Source organism: Mobula hypostoma, chromosome 1 (assembly GCF_963921235.1).
Source record: "Mobula hypostoma chromosome 1, sMobHyp1.1, whole genome shotgun sequence".
In the NCBI taxonomy this organism is placed as follows: Eukaryota; Metazoa; Chordata; class Chondrichthyes; order Myliobatiformes; family Myliobatidae; genus Mobula; species Mobula hypostoma.
The window spans coordinates 94,383,168-94,398,210 of record NC_086097.1 but is presented as its reverse complement, the minus strand read 5'-3'; the positions used below and the strand labels follow the sequence as shown (position 1 = coordinate 94,398,210).

Sequence of the window (15,043 nt, the reverse complement as noted above, 5' to 3'; positions counted from 1 at the left end):
CGCCCTCCAGCCCAAATGGTCCCTGCTGACCATGAGACTTATCTAAGCTAGCCCAATTTGCCCTATATCCCTCTGAGCCTTTCTTATCCACGTACCTTGTCCAAGTACCCTTTAAGTGTCATTAAAGTACCCGTACCCGCCTCAACCACTTCCTTTGGCAGCTCATTCCATACACCAATTACCCTCTGAGTGAAAGGGTAAATTCAGATTCCTATTAAATTCCTCCCCTCTCATCGCAAACCTGGTTCTTGATTCAGACCCCCGAGGTAAAAGACCACACGCTCCGACCCTGCCTAGCCCCCTCATGATTCCACACTCCTCAATAAGATCACCCCTCATTCTCCCAAACTCAAGTGAAGACAGTCCCTCCCTCGGTCCCATGAGTCCTGGCAACATACTCATAAATCTCATTAGATGCCTAATGGCATCTTTCATGTAGCTGGATTTTCCAAATTTGGCTTCACCAACATCTTATGCAACCGCAACATAACATCCCAACTTCTCTACCCAGTGCCCTGCCTGATGAAGGCCAGCGCACCAAAAGCCTCCTTCAGTACCCTGGCTACCTATGGTACCACTCTCAGATAACAATGTACTTGTTCCCAGGTACATCTGTTCTATAACACCACTCGGGGCCTGACCGGTCACTGTGAAAGTCCTACTCTGACTTGTCTTCCCAAAATGCAACACCTCGCACTTATCTGGATTAAACTTCATCTGCTTTTCCTTGGCCCAGATGCAGAATCAGTTTACCCAGCCAATCAAGATCCATCTGTAAATCCTGATAACCATTTCAGTGTTAACACCAGCTGGTTCTGCAAGCTTACTAAGCCTGCCTTGTGCATCCTCATCCAGACACTGATACAGTTTATAAGCTCTTCAGTGTAGGATTCAGGAGTAGCATGTAGCCCCTCACCAATTAAGCACAGCACCAAGGTGTGTTAAGATCCCTTTTCCTCAGGGCACATGCTCCCATTGGCTTCCTCACAGTACAGCGCTAGCCCCTATAGATCGCAAAGCTCACGCGGGAGGATGTAAAAGAAGACTCTGTCAGTGGTTTCCTGTGGTCCTACCTGCTGCAGCTGGTGACGGAGAGCAGGACGTACTACCTGACTGCAGACTCCCCCAACATCCTCGAGGAGTGGATCCGCGTGCTGCAGAACATCCTGAAGGTTCAGCTGGCAAGCCCGCCGGGTTCTCGAGCCGAATGGAAGCCGACAGTCCGAGGCTGGCTGACCAAGGTAAGGTGAATTGGGCACTGCAAGTGGCTCCTAATGTGTGCATGGGGGCAAATCTATGGGGTAATTGATGGGAAAATTGGGGCAATGAAATGCACTGGCGTAAGATTAGCATGTCTGACTAGCGTAGGCTGACTGGATCCAACTTGCTCAATGATAGTTCTGCCATTCTATGGTATGATTGTGCCTCCAGGGACTTGGGGAAATTACAAGTCCTCTTTGAGGAGAGTACCAGTAGGATAGATAAAGGGGATGCAGTGGATGTTATATATTTCGATTTTCAGAAGTCCTATGATAAGGTGCCACACGTGAGGCTATTTACCAAGTTAAGAGCCCATGGTATTACTGGGAAGTTACTGGCATGGTTAGAACATTGGCTGATTGGTAGGAGACAGCAACTGGGAATAAAAGGATTCTTTTCCTATTGGCAGCCAGTGACTAGAGGTGTTCCGCAGGGGTCAGAGTCGGGAGCACTTCTTTTTATGCTGTATATCAGTGATTTAGATAATGGAATAGATGGGTTTGCGAATGATATGAAGATTGGTGGAGGGACAGGTAGTGTTGAGGAAACAAGTAGGCTGCAAAAGGACTTTGACAGATTAGGAGAAAGTGGTAAATGAAATACACTGTTGGAAAATGCATGGTCATGCACTTTGGTAGTAGAAATAAATGTGCAGGTTACTTTCTAAATGGGGAGAAAATCCAAAATCTGAGATGCAAAGGGACTTGGGAGTCCTTGTGTAGAACACCCTGAAGATTAACTTGCAGGTTGAGTCGGTGATGAAGAAAGCAAATGCAATGTTAGCATTCATTTCGAGAGGTCTAGAATGCAAGAGCAGGGATGTGATGCTGAGGCTTTATAAAGCACTGGTTAGGCCTCACCTTGGGTAATGTGAGCAATTTTGGGCTCCTTATTTAAGAAAAGATGTGATGACATTGGAGAGGGTTCAGAGGAGATTCGCAAGGATTCCAGGAATGAAAGGGTTATCATACGAGGAACGTTTGATAGCTCTGGGTCTGCACTGACTGGAATTTAGAAGGATGGGGGCGGGCCGGGGGAATCTCATTGAACCCTTTTGAATGCTGACAGAGTCGATATGGAAAGAATGCTTCCCATGGTAGGGGAGTCTAGGACAAGAGGGCACAGCCTCAGGATAGAGGGGTCTCCATTTAAAACAGAGATGCGGAGACATTTCTATAGCCAGAGGTTAGTGAATTTGTGGAATTTATTACCACAGGCAGCTGTGGAGGCCAGGTTGTTGGGTGTACTTAAGACAGACATTGATTGGACACAGCATCCAAAGGTTACGGGAAGAAGGCCAGGGAGTGGGGCTGAGGGGGGGGGGGAGGGTCAGCCTTGTCTCATGGAATTGAAGCTCACTGCATCGGGAATAAGGCCTCTCAGGTGCTCATGGCTTCTGCCTTCAGGTAAGACACACATGTGCAGCACCATGACTGATTGGCAGGAGGAGCCCAGCCCTCGGCAGAGTTCAGTGAGTGCAGGGGCTGGGCAGGCACAGGAAAGGTACAGGAATTTCTGCAATGGCCGCACAGCTGCTGCCTTCACCCTCTGGCCAACGTTCTTCCCTGCTGAAAAGGGGCATTTTCTACAGCAACACGGAAAGGGAGCCGTGTGATGCCAGGGGAACCTCCGCCATTAATCAAGATTGCTCAAGGTGCTCAGGAGGTCAGGCAGCATCCGTGGAGGGAGGATACACTTCTGCTAGATAATAAGCTACCAGCCTGAATGCTTAACAACTTCTCTCTCCACAGACACTGATGAAACCTGCTGAGTGTTGCTGGCAATTTTGATTATTATTTCAGCTTTCCAGCATCTGGTAAAAATTATTATAGTCATTCGGAGCATAAATCAGACTGCATTGGGTTATGCACTCTTAATGCAAGTTCATTCCCTTGGACACCCTCCCCACACTAACTCCTAAATCGAAGATGAGAGATTCCCCTGCACCTTGGGGTTTGGTAACAGCTCAAATCCCAGCTTGTGATAAGCAGGCATTGTCTTACTACAAAGCCCCGTGCATTTACAGTAGTCTGCCAGATGTTGCAATCAAAGGGCTGCTTAGCACATTTATTCGGATGAGGGTAGAGATCTGGTTCTGTGGGTTCTCAACAATTGAGACAGGACACTTTGAAGTTGGTGCTGGCTCAAAAGCTGTGTTTAGGCAAAGCCAATTAAACTACTTGGCCTGATGCCAGGGCAGAAGAATGTGCACCCCCTTCTCCACTCGCCCCCCCCGCCCCCCCACCACTCCTTTAGTTCTGCGGTGAGTTTCATATTAACAGTTTGTTTCCTATTAGTATGCACGTCTCTCCCACATGGTTTCTTGCGACCTTGGCACCAGCTAGCACCCCGCCCCCACCAGCCCTCACCCAGATGCAGAATGAACTGTTTTTTGCCTGGGTGGGACTGCTGAGAGCTTGCCAATGGGCACCTTTGTTGCGGCTTCAGGCTGTCATTGGTGAGCAACTCAGGAACATGGGAAACAGCAGCAGAGGCCACTCAGGCTTTCTGGACTCTCCACCTTTCAGTTTAATCACAATCCTTCTCTCTCCTCATTCTCTTCGAAGACCTTCCAATAAATCTTTTCACCTCCTCCTTAATCCTGGCCAGTCATGTTGTCCACATCCTTTGTGATAGGGAATTCCACAGGTTGCTGTCTTCCAAATGAAGAAACATCTCCTAAAAGTTTTTGCCCATATTCTGAGACTGTGACTCCTCGTTGTAAACACTGTCAGCCAGGGGAAACGTCCTCCATTCACCAGATTGGCTGAGCCCTCTAGGAATTTTGTTTTTCTGTTAAATCTCCTCGCATTCTTCTGAATTTGGTTGAATATGGGCCTGTGTAATCTGTCAGTGTTCCTGCTAACCCAGGATCCAGTCTTCATTGCATTCCGTCTTTAGAAGACATATCCAGCCTTCAGTGAGGAAACGACAGGAATTCTGCAGATGCTGGAAATTCAAGCAACACACATCAAAGTTGCTGGTGAACGCCGCAGGCCAGGCAGCATCTCTAGGAAGAGGTGCTGCCTGGCCTGCTGCGTTCACCAGCAACTTCAGTGAGGAAGACAGTTTTAGAGTCATAGAGTTAAAAAGCACGGAAAAAGGCCTTCAGCTCACCTTGTCCTTGCTGACTAAGTTGCCTACCTGAGCTAGTCTTACTTTTGCCCCATAACCATCAAAACCTTTCCTGTCTAACCATCTCTTAAAGTTAATTGCACTCACCTCTACCACTCCCTCTGGCAGCTCATTCCATGTACCCACCACCATTAATGGAAATGTTGTCCCTCAGTCCCCCTTTAATTTATGCCATCTGCTCTTAGATTCCTCTACCCTGCCGAAAAGACTGTTTACTTATCTATTCCCCTCACAAATGTTGTAAACCTCCAAGGTCAGCCTTCCGACATTCCACAGAGGAAAGCTCCAGCCTATTTATTCTCTCCGGATCTGATCTCACCAAGTCCCCTATAACTCAAGGAAACTTCATTTTCTCTGGATTTCAAGAACAGGCTTTCTTGGCAATGCAAACTGCAATTGAAGGTGCAGTACTTTGGATCTTGAAACTAAATCTCTCCCCACCCATGCATGTCCTCCTCAGTTCCCCAGTCAGTCAGCTGTTCCTTGGGTGTGCACTATCGATTAGCAAGAGGAGGTGACAAGCCTCAACTGAGGAACACATCCACACGATTCCTCTGCAGGGATCCATCCTCAATGGAATCTCAGGTGTAGACTCTAAACTCCATGCCTTCACCTCCAACTCCGGCCCCTTCTATCTCTCTCGCCGATGGGAGCTAGACCTTCACTTGTCCACCTCTCCCTTAATCTCCCCTTCCCTTTTCAGCTGTTCCTGAAATCGGGGCCTCTGAGTGTTTGTTCACCTGCTCCAATCTGATCTCCCTTGCCTTGTTTCTCTTTAGCCGATTTCCTCCATTACGTGCTACATAAAATAGATTGTTGATGTATCTGCCATACCAAATGAGATCAACTATCTCAGGATAAACCCAAGACCTGCTGCTATTCTTTCTGTTAATCCTCTCAGATGAAGGCCCTGTGCTTTTGTTTGAGCTCTGTTGAACGTGAGCGGCCCCAAGGCTGAAAGTTGCATATGTCAGAGAGCAACTTGCCTTAGCCTCGTCTTGTGTGTATGATTGTGATGAGGTGGCCTTTAGAGCCACCTATCTCATTGCTTGCGAGCAGGATGAGCAGACTGCCCTGCTGAGAGGAAGATGCTATTAAGCTCCTGTTTCAGCAGTGGAGCTTCCACAGACATTTCAAAAATTCTCAGTATGCGTTTTCCTCCTTCCCAAAAGAGTTTAACTGAAAACTTTTGGCTCAGTCCTGGAAGAATGTGCCTCTAATCCTGGGCCATAGCCTTTAAAAGTTCTCCCATTTTAGAGAGAAACTGCTCCCAATCTGAATATCCACAATTTTAAATGATGGAAACTGTTCGAAAGTTTTTTTTTTAGTATCACAACTAGAGGAGAAGCCAGTTTCAGCATTTTACTTCCTCTAGGGCTGATGGATGGAAACATGGTACGTGGTTAGAATATTTATGCGATTGTAGTTCCAGGCTCAGGTGTCTGTGGGTCCTCAGATTTGGTTCACTTTACCAGTAAAAGTGATCTCCATACTCACACAAAGTACTGATGATTCAATGTTCTTCGCTTGCCTTACAGGTAAGGCATGGCTACTCCAAGCTGGTCTGGTGCTCGCTCATTGGGAAGGTGTTCTACTATTTCCGGAATCAAGATGACAAGGTACGTAAATACCACTGGTAAAGCGACCCAGAAGTAGACTCCAGTCAGATGATTGAAGGACAAGTGGGTTCATTCTGCTACCTCTGGTGCAATGTGAGCTATCCATTCCCCAGGACTGCTTTGGGCCTCGGCCGGATGGAACGCAAGGAACATAGCAGCCATGTGTGGCTAGTTGAGGGTAAAGCCACGGCTAATCTTTTGCATTTGAAGAGTGGGGTGACATTAGTGATCGCAGAGAAGAGCTGCTGCCTCTCAGCTCCAGGAACCCAGGTTCAATCCTGACCTTGGGTGCTGTCTGTGTGGAGTTTGCATGTTTCCCCTATTCCTGCATAGATTCCCTCTGGGTGCTCCAGTGTCCTCCTGTGTCCAAAGACGTGCAGATTGGTAGGTTAATTGGCCACTATAAATTGTCCCTAGTGTGAGGTAGAATGTGAGGGGAATGGATGGGAATGTGGGATGTGTGGGTGACATGGAAAATTAATGGAGAACTAGATTGAGTTGTGAGCCAGAATAGATTTAAAGTTCAAAGTAAGTTTATTACCAAAGTACAGATATGTCACCGTATACAACCCTGAGATTCATTGTCCTGCCTGCATACTCAATAAATCCATAGAATGAATACCAACCGGAATAGAATCAATGAAAGTCCGCACCAACTCGGGCGTTCAACCACTGGGCAAAAGACAGCAAACTGCAAATGCAAAAAGAAAGAGATAATAATAAATTCAATTTGATTGTTCGATTCAAAAATGTAATAGATTTGATGGGCTAAATAGAGGGCTTCCTCCTTGTAAGGAAGTGTAGAAATATATACTGTGTTTATTCTTCAATAACTTTGAAAGACTTGCACCCTCAGTTCCTGAGCTGGGGCAGATATTTGTCAGTTAATGTGCAGCTGTAAAGTACACTTTGTTGTATTGTGTTCCTGGGCATGTACCACTCTTTCCCCTCAAGGCAGTGAACCAGATAAAATTGCATCCCCATCGCAATGCCTGTGGTTGATCAGCATTCTCTAGGAGGTTACATTTGAAAAGTGTAAATGCAAGTGGAGTGCCATCAGGAAGGCGCTCAGTGCTATTGAGTTTTCCAATCTTGGAACAAAGAGGGAGACTACAGTTTGCACTGGGTGTGGTACTCCCTGCGAGTGGCCATGTTTGCCTGTTGAACAGTGCACACTGAGAATGCTGCTGTGGCTGGGTGGGACTAACCAGACGTTGAAAGACTGGAGGTGAGAGGGAACTCTGGTAATTACCAAAGGCTTGAGCTTTGTGATGTACAAAGAGAATGAGAGGTGTGTCACGGTCTGGAGAGGTGATGTACCTGGCCATACCAGCAGACAGTGAGGCTTGGTCATTGTATAGTGAGTTCCAAGCCAATGCCCACACCAGACGCCTGTGCCAGCACAGCTTGGCTGGTTCACAGAGAGACGTAACACAGAAATGGTTCCTTCCACCCACCAAGTTCAGAATGGCAGTTGCTGGGGTGAGGTGACTAGAGGAGCACTTGTTCTGTACTTTGCTTGGACCTCCACCAAGAACTTGAGGCTTCCTTCTTTTGTGCTGGCAGAACTGGCAGTGTGCATGCATCCCGTTTGCCTGGCTCAGAGCAGAAAACCAAGTCCTGTAGGTGTGGGAATACACAGCTTTGTGTGTTTCAGCAGGTCTACTGTCTGCAATTAATTAAACCTCAGCATCCACTCACAGGCCTTAGTGGAAATATCAAGTTGCCAGTGCATTGGAAGTGGCCTCTAAAACTAGTCCCTTCTGTCTGAAGGCAGTTGGCTCAATAGCAGTGCCTGAGCTGGGTGTAAGGGAATAGAACTGTGACGGAAACTCTGGGATAACAGTGGCTCAATCCGGGAATGGTCTAATGAAGACTGATTTCAGGGATGTAGTAAATTTGAGGCAATAATATTAAACTTTCTGCATAACTGTTTGGAGTTCCCGTTTATTCAGTGGTATTGGGCTGCGGGTCTGGCCACGGGTTGCGGTTCAAAGTCGTGATTGCAGACAGAGCTCAGTCTTTGCTGGGTGACATTCCATTGATGTTCCCCGTGTCAGCAACACGCTCCAAAAGAGGAGAAGCCAGTGACGAGCCTGGGCACACAGAGCTGGGTTATAGGAGCTCAGAAACTATGCAGAGCCAAGTGAGGAGAGACCTCAAGGGGCCACAAAGCCTGCCTCCAACTAATAGCTGGTTGATTGCTTTCCGCAATGTGTTTAGTGCTGCTGTTGATAACGCTGGTCTTGGTTCTGTGCGTGAGGCATGTAAGGAAGGAGATGGGTTTTGTTCTAATTAACTCTCCGATTATTTAGTTCCCCCTGGGTCAACTGAAGGTCAGAGAAGCTAAAGTTGAAGAGGTGGACCGCTCCTGCGACTCCGACGAGGACTACGAGGCCGGGGGCCGAGGGTTCCTCTCCTCCCACTTCACCCTGGTCATCCATCCGAAGGATCAAAGCCCAACTTACCTGCTGATTGGTACAAAGCAGGAGAAGGTGAGGAGTCATTTGGGAGGGTGGAAGAAGTTTCCGGGACTTGGGACTGGGTTCTAGGGAGAGGCTGGGCAGGCTACGACTTGATTCCTTGGGGGGAGGGGGGTGACTTTATAGAGATGTATAAAATCCTGAGGGGCATAGATCAGGCGAATGCACTCTGTCGTTGTCCAGAATTATATCAAGAATTAGAGGGCATAAGTTTACAGTGAAGGGGAAAGATTTAACGGGTACCTGAAGGGGCAACTACTTCACACTGGTATGAAGGGGTAGGCATTTAAAAACAGGGAAGCTTTCTATCAATTGCACAGGGTGGTGGTAAGGCCTCACCTGGAATCTGTGCATGGTTTTAGTCCCCTTTCCTTGTACACTGGAGGGTTATGGGGAAAGGCCGGGTAGGTGGAGATGAGTCCATGGTTAGATCAGCCATTTTATTGAATGGCGGAGCAGGCTTGATGGGCCGGGTGGCCAACTCCTGCTCCTATTTCTTATGTTCATATGGAGGCAATACCAAGAGGATTCCAGGTTATTTCCTGGGATGAGAAGGGTGTCCTGTCAGGAGACATTGCCTAGTTTGAAGCTGTATTCCTTGGAATTTGATGGAATGAGGAGTGACGTTATTCAGACATAGGACCCTAAAGGGGCTGGACTGGATAGCTGCTGGAATGTGTTCGCTGCGGGGAGAGTTTTGAACAAAGGGACATAACTTTACCTGATACGGGGCTGATCATTTAATAGGAATTCTTTCCCTCCGGTCAGTGGATCTCGGGAATTCTCAGTCCTGGTGGGTGGTGGAAGCAGGATCATTAGAAGTATTTAAGGTGGAAATGGGTAAATATTTGAACACCCAAGGATTAGAGAGGTATGGAGGAATGGTACAGGAGAGATGCTGAGACTAGTTCATTCATTTGTTAGGCACCATGTCATATAACATGGGTGACCATGGTCTTTCCATTGTTCTTGGTGAATTTTTCTACAGAAGTGAGTTACCATTGCCTTCTTCTGAGCAGTGTCTTTACAGGACGTGTGACCTCAGCCATTACTAATACTCTTCAGAGAATGTTTGCATGCTGTCCCTGGTCAGATAAACAGGACTTGTGATATGCACAGGCTGCATATACAACCATCCACCTCCTGATCCCACAACTTTGCCTGACCCTGAGGTGCTACACCTTGCCCAAGGATGACCTGCAGGCTAACAGAGGGAAGGAGCGCCTTACACCTCCTTTGGTAGAGACGTATCTCCACCCTGCCCACCCAGCTGACACCAGTATTGATGATGATGTTGAATGGTGGGGCAGTTTTAATGGGCCTGATCACTGACTCCTGCTGTTTTCTTGTGTTCATCTTTTTATTGGCATTGAACTTCAGTGTTCCTCACTGACGATAGTCGGATGTGAGGCATGGTTCTGGAGTACTGGAAGATTGCTAGTGTCACTCTGCTATTTAAGAAGGGGGCAAGGAAGCAAAAAGGAAATTATAGACCTGTTAGCTTGACATCGGTGGTTGGGAAGTTCTTGGAGTCGATTGTCAAGGATGAGGTTACAGAGTACCTGGAGGCATATGACAAGATAGGCAGAACTCAGCATGGTTTCCTTAAAGGAAAATCCTGTCTGATAAACCTATTACAATTTTTTGAGGAAATTACAAGTAGGCTAGACAAGGGAGATGCAGTGGATATTGTATATTTGGATTTTCAGAAGGCCTTTGACAAGGTGCAGCACATGAGGCTACTTAACAAGATAAGAGCCCATGGAATTACGGGAAAGTTACGTAAGTGGATAGGGCATTGGCTGATTGGCAGGAAACAGAGAGTGGGAATAAAGGGATCCTATTCTGGTTGGCTGCTGGTTACCAGTGGTGTTCCACAGGGGTCCGTGTTGGGGCCGCTTCGTTTTACGTTGTACATCAACAATTTGGATTATGGAATAGATGGCTTTGTGGCTAAGTTTGCTGATGATACGAAGATAGGTGGAGGGGCCGGTAGTGCTGAGAAAACAGAGAGTCTGCAGAGAGACTTGGATAGATTGGAAGAATGGGCAAAGAAGTGGCAAATGAAATACAATGTTGGAAACTGTATGGTTATGCACTTTGGCAGAAGAAATAAATGGGCAGACTATTATTTAAATGGGGAGAGAATTCAAAGTTCTGAGATGCAACGGGACTTGGGAGTCCTCGTACAGGATACCCTTAAGGTTAACCTCCAGGTTGAGTCAGTAGTGAAGAAGGCGAATGCAATGTTGGCATTCATTTCTAGAGGAATAGAGTATAGGAGCAGGGATGTGATGTTGAGGCTCTATAAGGCGCTGGTGAGACCTCACTTGGAGTACTGTGGGCAGTTTTGGTCTCCTTATTTAAGAAAGGATGTGCTGACGTTGGAGAGGGTGCAGAGAAGATTCACTAGAATGATTCCGGGAATGAGAGGGTTAACATTTGAGGAACGTTTGTCCGCTCTTGGACTGTATTCCTTGGAGTTTAGAAGAATGAGGGGGGACCTCATAGAAAAATTTCAAATGTTGAAAGGCATGGACAGAGTGGATGTAGCAAAGTTGTTTCCCATGATGGGGGAGTCTAGTACGAGAGGACATGACTTAAGGATTGAAGGGCGCTCATTCAGAACAGAGATGCGAAGAAATTTTTTTAGTCAGAGGGTGGTGAATCTATGGAATTTGTTGCCACGGGCAGCAGTGGAGGCCAAGTCATTGTGTGTATTTAAGGCAGAAATTGATAGGTATCTGAGTAGCCAGGGCATCAAAGGTTATGGTGAGAAAGTGGGGGAGTGGGACTAAACGGGAGAATGGATCAGCTCATGATAAAATGGTGGAGCAGACTCGATGGGCCGAATGGCTGACTTCTGCTCCTTTGTCTTATGGTCTTATAATCAGACTTTATGATAGGCTTCCAGGCCTGTGCCCAAACTTCGTGGAAGTTAAGATTATTCGTATGGTGCCTGACGCAATGCAGAGGGAATATTGGACAGGCAGTGAACAGAAAAGTGTTCTAAAAATATTGCTAAACATTTTTATTTTACTAGTTATGACAGTGTTGAAGATTGGGACAAAGGTTATTTGATATTCAGTCAAGAAGTGTCTGTTAATTAACGAGGAGCCAATTCACTGGAAAGCTGACTCATACACATAATTCCAGGAGTGTGTCTACTCAGGAACAGCAACCATGCTCTGTCAACCAATTCCAGCTGGAAACAATCTAAGTAAGGCTGAATTTAACCACTTGCAGCCAGCTCCTTTATTTAAAAATAACTAAGTCAGCCTTGTTCCACCAAACTTCAGCCGAGGAGAAACAGGAATTGCGGAGGGAATGCAGTTGGAGTTTAGTAGGTTTCAGAATTGTTCACCCGGTTTTCGGTGGTCTGTTGGGTTTAATCATTGATTAGTGGTTATCCAGAAGAAGGCAGTGGCGAGGCTGGTAGAACCGCCACCTCACACCTTCAGTGACCTGGGTTCGATCCCAACCTCGGGTGCTGCCTGTGTGGAGGTTGCATGTTCTCCCTGTGGCCGTGCAGATCTCCTCCAGCTTTCCACCCACATCCCAAAGATGTGTGGTTTGGTGGGTTAATTAGCCATTGTAGAAGAAGGAATAAAGCCCTTAACTCCGAGTAGAGTCATCGGGACGCCATCATGACAGCATTTTTTTTTAGCAGGCTTTCTTGTTTTTATGAAGAGCTTCTAGCTCGACGATCAACCCAGCACGGATGGAAAGCGTGCAAGGGAGCTGGCTGGATTCGAACTTGGGAGCCTTTGCTCCAAAGTCCGACGCTGATGCCACTACGCCACCAGCCGGCTAAATTAGCCATTGTAAATTGCCCCAAATGTCCAGGTGATTTGTAGAATTTGGGGTGTTGGAACTATTAATGGGAGTGTGGGGAAAATCAAATGGGGTTCTGTGTAGGAAAGGTGTGAATGGGTGATTGGTGGTTAGCATGGATTCAGTGGGCCAAAGGGACGGTTTATGTGGTGTTTTGACTGTTGTACCGAGGTTGTAAGTACAAGCCACTGAATTTCTGGTCAGATTACCATCCTGTGCCTGTACTCTACCCCTGCTCCCTCAATCAGCAAGACCTGTCCCTCAGAGAGACCAATACCTGTCACTGTGCTTTCTACCACCACGCCTTACTTCTCCACAGGACACTTGGCTCTACCATTTGACTGTGGCAGCTGGGAGCAGCCATTCCAAAGTAGGTACAGAGTACGAGCAGCTGATCGGAAGACTGCTGGATGTCGATGGACAGTCGGGTGAGTGCCACGCAGGGAGATTGTGGATTAACGCTGGCCCAGGGGCTGGACCTGGCTGGTATGGTGCCAGAGGATTACCAATTAATGCTCCAGAAAAACACCAATAGTCTACTATCTGAGTGTTTGGAAATCCCAATTGTTCAGTAGCTAGCTCACTGGGTCTTGTATCCCACTCTCCCCCTAAACTCACTAAGACCTCATTTCCCACTCTCCCTTTAAACTCGCTGAGACCCCGTTTCCAACTCTCCCTTTAAAAGCACCGGGACCCCGTTTCCCACTCTCCCTTTAAACTCACCGAACCCTCATTTCCCACTCTCCCTTTAAACTCGCTGAGACCCCGTTATCCACTCACCCTTAAAACTCACTGAGACCCTGTTTCCAACTCTCCCTTTAAACGCACCGGGACCCCGTTTCCCACTCTCCCGTTAAACCCACCGAGACACCGTTACCCACTCTCCCTTTAAACCCACAGAGACCCCGTTTCCCACTCTCCCTTTAAACTCACTGAGACCCCGTTTCCCACTCTCCCTTTAAACTCACCGAGACCCCGTTTCCCACTCTCCCTTTAAACGCACCGGGACCCCGTTTCCCACTCTCCCGTTAAACCCACCGAGACACCGTTTCCCACTCTTCATTTAAACTCACCGGGACCCCATTTCTCACTCTCCCTTTAAACCCACCGGGATCACGTTTCACACTCTCTCTTTAAACCCACCAACACCCCGTTTCCCACTCTCTCTTTAAACTCACCGAGACCCCGTTTCCCACTCTCCCTTTAAACTCACCGAGACCCCGTTTCCCACTCTACCTTTAAACGCAACGGAACCCCTTTTCCCACTCTCCCTTTAAACTCACCGAGACCCCGTTTCCCACTCTCCCTTTAAATTCACAATGACCCCGTTTCCCACTCTCCCTTTAAACCCACATAGACCCTGTTTCCCACTCTCCCTTTAAACTCACCCGGACCCCGTTTCCCACTCTCCCTTTAAACGCACCGAGACCCCGTTTCCCACTCTCCCTTTAAACTCACCGAGACCCTGTTTCCCACTCTCCCTCTTTGAACACACCGAGACACCGTTTCCTACTCTCCCTTTAAACTCACCGAGACCCCGTTTCCCACTCTCCCTTTAAACCGACCGAGACCCCGTTTCCCACTCTCCCTTTAAACCCACAGAGACCCCGTTTCCCACTCTCCCTTTAAACACACCAGACCCCCGTTTCCCACTCTCCCTTTAAACTCACTGAGCCCCGTTTCCCACTCTCCCTTATACACACCAGCCCCGTTTCCCACTCTCCCTCATACACACCAGCCCGTTTCCCACTCTCCCTTTAACACTACCAGCCCCGTTTCCCACTCTCCCTTTAAACCACCAGTTCCCGTTTCCCACTCTCCCTTTAAACACCGAGACCCCTGTTTCCCACTCTCCATTTAAACTCACCAGTTCCTGTTTCCCACTCTCCCTTTAAACCCCAGTCCCGTTTCCCACTCTCCATTTATACCACCAGACCCCGTTTCCCACTCTCCCTTTAAACTCACCAGGACCCCGTTTCCCACTCTCCCTTTAAACACACCACTTCCCGTTTCCCACTCTCCCTTTAAACACACCACGACCCCGTTTCCCACTCTCCCTCATCCACACCAGCTCCCGTTTCCACTCTCTCTTTAAACACACCAGCCTCCCGTTTCCCACTCTCCCTTTATACACACCAGCCTCCCGTTTCCCACTCTCCCTCATCCACACCAGCCTCCCGTTTCCCACTCTCCCTCATACACACCAGCCTCCCGTTTCCCACTCTCCCTCATCCTCACACCAGCCTCCCGTTTCCCACTCTCCCTTTATACACACCAGCCTCCCGTTTCCCACTCTCCCTCATCCACACCAGCCTCCCGTTTCCCACTCTCCCTCATAAACACCAGCCTCCCGTTTCCCACTCTCCCTCATACACACCAGCCTCCCGTTTCCCACTCTCCCTTTATACACACCAGCCTCCCGTTTCCCACTCTCCCTCATACACACCAGCTCCCGTTTCCCACTCTCCCTTTATACACACCAGCCTCCCGTTTCCCACTCTCCCTCATACACACCAGCTCCCGTTTCCCACTCTCCCTCATACACACCAGCCTCCCGTTTCCCACTCTCCCTCATACACACCAGCCTCCCGTTTCCCACTCTCCCTCATACACACCAGTTCCCGTTTCCCACTCTCCCTTTAAACACCAGCCTCCCGTTTCCCACTCTCCCTCATCCACACCAGCTTCCCGTTTCCCACTCTCCCTCATACA

The 15,043-nt window shown here is 48.1% G+C and overlaps 1 protein-coding gene across 1 annotated transcript in view; it reads left to right on the top strand.

The window, feature by feature from the left end:
- LOC134358575 (pleckstrin homology domain-containing family H member 1-like) overlaps positions 1-15,043 on the top strand; it is a 203,394-nt gene that overhangs the window by 99,931 nt on the left and 88,420 nt on the right. The window contains exons 14-18 of the mRNA XM_063071313.1: positions 1,083-1,246; positions 5,939-6,014; positions 8,330-8,509; positions 12,651-12,865; positions 14,234-14,237. Coding sequence (XP_062927383.1) covers positions 1,083-1,246; positions 5,939-6,014; positions 8,330-8,509; positions 12,651-12,865; positions 14,234-14,237 — 639 coding nt within the window. The remainder of the gene's footprint in view (positions 1-1,082; positions 1,247-5,938; positions 6,015-8,329; positions 8,510-12,650; positions 12,866-14,233; positions 14,238-15,043) is intronic.